The sequence below is a fragment of the Capsicum annuum genome, chromosome 1, assembly GCF_002878395.1.
Source record: "Capsicum annuum cultivar UCD-10X-F1 chromosome 1, UCD10Xv1.1, whole genome shotgun sequence".
NCBI classification, from domain to species: domain Eukaryota; kingdom Viridiplantae; phylum Streptophyta; class Magnoliopsida; order Solanales; family Solanaceae; genus Capsicum; species Capsicum annuum.
This window is the reverse complement of record NC_061111.1, coordinates 171506919-171510818: the sequence shown is the minus strand read 5'-3', so window position 1 is coordinate 171510818 and position 3900 is coordinate 171506919. Positions and strand designations below refer to the sequence as shown.

Genomic DNA, 3900 nt, shown 5'->3' with positions numbered 1-3900 from the left:
AAGAAAATAAAAATACTTTTTCGTTTAGATTTACTTGTCACGATTTTTTTAATTTAATTTTTATTTTTATTTATTAATTTTAATAAATCATAAAAGATAATATTTTTTCATATTTTATTTTTAACATAGTTACATATTCTCCCAATCACTTTTCAAAATTTTAACTCTATTTATCGCATTTTATGTGTCGTCATATTTCTTTTTTATTCATTCTAAGGAGAATGACATTTTTTCTTATTTAGCAACTATTTAAAGATATAATTTTGTTTTTATTCTTATTGATCCTACTTAATTAGAGATACTAGTAATATATTTTTTAATAAAGAATAATTTGATAAAAATTATTAAGTATTTTTTATTTTTTAAATTTTATGTTTGATTAAACTATGATATATAAAATGAAATGAAGAGAGTAATTAATATTAATTAATAAGAATATTATGATAAAATTATTATATTATTTATTATTTTTTTAATAAATTCATAATTTAAAATGTAATAAGTAAATTCTAATGGAGGGAGTAATAAGCATTAAGTAAAGTAGTGTAAGTGAAAACATTTATAGGCCACCCCTCCTCTTTTCTCTCTCACTCTTTGTGCAAGTTCTGCTCTTCATTGAGTGTTAGCTCTCTTTCTCTTTCTCTCTTTTAACTCTGAAATAGAGGAAAGCAGAGAAGTTATAATGTCTTCTACCCACCACCCCTGAAACACCTTCTCTTTTTTCTTTTCCTTCTTTCGTTTTGCCCAAGCCTATTTTTGTTTTTCTCTTTACATTTTGCTCTTTGTGTCTGTTTGGAAGAACCCCATTTGAGGAAAGAAAGAATGGAGAAAGAGGGTGTTTGAGTTCTAGTGTGTGTGTGTGTTAATTCACCATTTCTGTGTTGATTTTTAGCTGTTTTTGCTTTTTTGCTAGATCTATTAGACAAGAAAATACTCTTCTCCTCATTTTCAAGATTACCCCTTTTTATTCCATTAGCTTGGAGATATGAGTAAAGAAGAGTTCTTGAAGATCCAGGTACTTTTTTTTTCTCAGTTGGCTCATTTGAATGTGTATCTATTAATGTGCGTGTATAAGAGTGTGTGTGTGTTGTTGTTGTGTTTTTCTGAATGGTACTACAGGGGATTTAGTTGAGTTTCTAAATCAAGAGGACTCAAGATCCTCTGTTCCCATTTTCATTTTTTTTGTCATTGGTGATTTAATTAGTGTCTGTTTTGACTGAAAGATCAAAACTTGTTTTACTTTTGTATGTGTTCTTTGTTTTATGTTTGTTTGAACGTTGGATGTTTCTGAGAAAGTTAATTACTTTACTCTGTTCTGTGTTGGGCTGGCTTTGCTTGTGCATGCAGACTTGTGTCCTTAAAGTCAATATACACTGTGATGGGTGTAAGCAGAAAGTCAAGAAAATCTTGCAAAAGATTGAAGGTATTTTTCCCACTTCCCATTCCAAGACTCAATTTTTATTACTTCCTAAATATATGGCTTGTTTTTTACTTCTCCTTTTTCTGATGTTTGGTTTAATATCCAGGGGTTTATAAGACAAGCATAGATTCAGAACAAGGAAAAGTGACCGTTTCTGGAAATGTAGACCCTGCTACATTGATCAAGAAACTAGCCAAGAGTGGGAAACATGCACAGGTTTGGGGTGCCCCCAAGGCGGCCTCTAACAACAACCAACAAAATCAGCTTAATAATCAGTTCAAGAACATGCAACTTGATGGTGGCGGTAAAGGAGGTGGCAATAACAAGGGACCAGGCCAAGGTCTAGTTCAGAAAGGTGGGAACAATCAGTCAAAAGGTGGAGGTGGCGGTGGAGGAGGAGCTCAAATGCCAAACCAGCAGCAAATGCAGCAGTTTCAGGGGTTACAAGATCTGAAGCTGCCCCCACAATTCAAGGACCTGAAACTTCCCCCTATGGGCAAAGATCAGAACCAAAAGGCTGTCAAGTTTGCTGCTTTGCCTGCGGATGACTATGTGACCGACGATGAGGATGATGAAGATGATTTTGATGAGGATGATGATGATGATGAATTTGATGAGGATGAGTTTGACGATGAAATGGATGATATCCCTATGAATAAGATGAAGGCTATGATGGGCGCTAATCCTGGCGGTGCTCAGATGAAGCTGCCTATGATGGGTGGTAATGGAGGAGGAGCTCAAATGAAGCCGATGATGGGTTGTAATCCTGGAGCTCAGATGAAGCCAATGATGGGTGGTAATGGAGGAGGAGGTCAGATGCCTAATATGATGATGAATGGTCTTATGAATGGGCAGCACCCTCAGCTTATGAAGGGTGGAAACGGAGGTAACAATGGTGGCAATGCCGGTGGTAATGGGAAAAAAGGTGGTGGTAATGGTGGTGGAAACATCCCTGTACAGATTAACATGGGTGGAAATAATGGTGGTAAGAAAGGTGGCGGTAATGGAAATGGGGGAAATCAAAATCAAGGCGGAGGATCCGCTCAAAAGGGTGGCAAGAATGGTGGAGGGCAGCCAAATGCCGGTGGCGGTGGCCAGAACAAGAATGGTGGTGGCCATCCTAACATGAATGGTAATGGGGCCAAGAAAGGAGGTGGAGGAAATGATGGGATGCAAGGCATGCCAAACAGGATGATGGCTATGAGTGCAGGTGGAAACATGGGCCAGTTGGGGAACATGACTAATCCAATGGGCCAGATGGGCCAAATGGGTGGTCCTCCAGCAGGGCAAATGGGTAATCCGATGGGCCAAATGGGCAATCCGATGGGCAACCCTATGGGCCAGATGAGCAGTGTTCCGGCAGTCCAAGGCCTACCGGCAGGGGCGGCAATGGGTGGTGGTGGTGGTAATGGTGGTGGCTACCTCCAAGGAGCTGGTCCTGAGGTTATGGCTGGCAATCCTTACTACCACCAGCAGCAGCAACAAATGGCAGCTATGATGATGCAGCAGCAGCGTGCCAATGGGAACGAAAGGTTTCAACCAATGATGTACGCTCGGCCACCACCAGCTGTGAATTACATGCCACCGCCTTACAACCCGTATTACTACGGTCCTCCACCACCGCCAAGTGATAACTACAGCACCTTCTTCAGTGATGAAAACACCAACAGCTGCAGGGTCATGTGAGAGGCTCTTGAGATTTTGCTAAAACAAAGAGGAGAATGGATGGTGGCTGGCTGCATTCAACATAGTCTACTAATGACTTTCTTAGTCTTTAATGCCATAGTATACAAAGGAGATGAATTTTCCTTTTGAACCTTACCTTAGCTTTGCTTTACTTTTTATTTTCCTAAGTTCCTTTGTTAATCCTAAGATTAGATTAGGGGTTCCATGATAGGTTTTAATGGTATATGAAGTCTTTAATTAGGAAAGAGGGAGGAGGGACATGAATGTTGTAAGTTAAGGCTTATCGTTAGTCTTGGTCTCTTAAGGAAGATGATGTTTGTATATGTTTTATATATCTTTGAAGAGCAAAGGAAATAAAATTGGAAGAAAATCTTATCTTTTTTAACATTCTTTATCTCTAAAAATCAAATAATAATAATAGGAGGAGTGTATATTACTACTATCAATTAAGATGTAAGGCCATATCCCAATGATGGAGCTTCACTCTTTTTCACTACTGTGTGATAGTTTAAAACAATTGGTCATCTCTGCTGCTTCTCTTTTCAGTTATTATAGTGTCCTCCATTTTGTTAGTGAAATAATGGAGGGAGCCTATTATGGTGGGGTACATTGCCCTACATGCTTATTCATTATTATGGAATATGGATGAAACTTAGTTGGACCCACTCTATTATCTCTCCTAAATGAAAAACTTTTTAAATCGTGGAAAATTCTTGTTAGGAAATGTGAGTTAATTCTATATGAAGTGACATTTGCAAATTCCAGATAAAAGATATATATGTATAATAGAAATC

At 37.9% G+C, this 3900-nt stretch overlaps 1 protein-coding gene across 1 annotated transcript; it reads left to right on the top strand.

Moving 5' to 3' along the window:
- The first annotated feature begins 522 nt into the window (after nucleotides 1–522).
- Nucleotides 523–3491, top strand: LOC107841354 (heavy metal-associated isoprenylated plant protein 33). The gene is made up of 3 exons (XM_016685306.2): nucleotides 523–1015; nucleotides 1348–1423; nucleotides 1527–3491. Exons 1-3 carry the CDS (start codon nucleotides 986–988, stop codon nucleotides 3104–3106), a joined length of 1686 nt encoding a protein of 561 aa, XP_016540792.1. The 5' UTR covers nucleotides 523–985; the 3' UTR covers nucleotides 3107–3491.
- The last annotated feature ends 409 nt before the right edge of the window (nucleotides 3492–3900 follow it).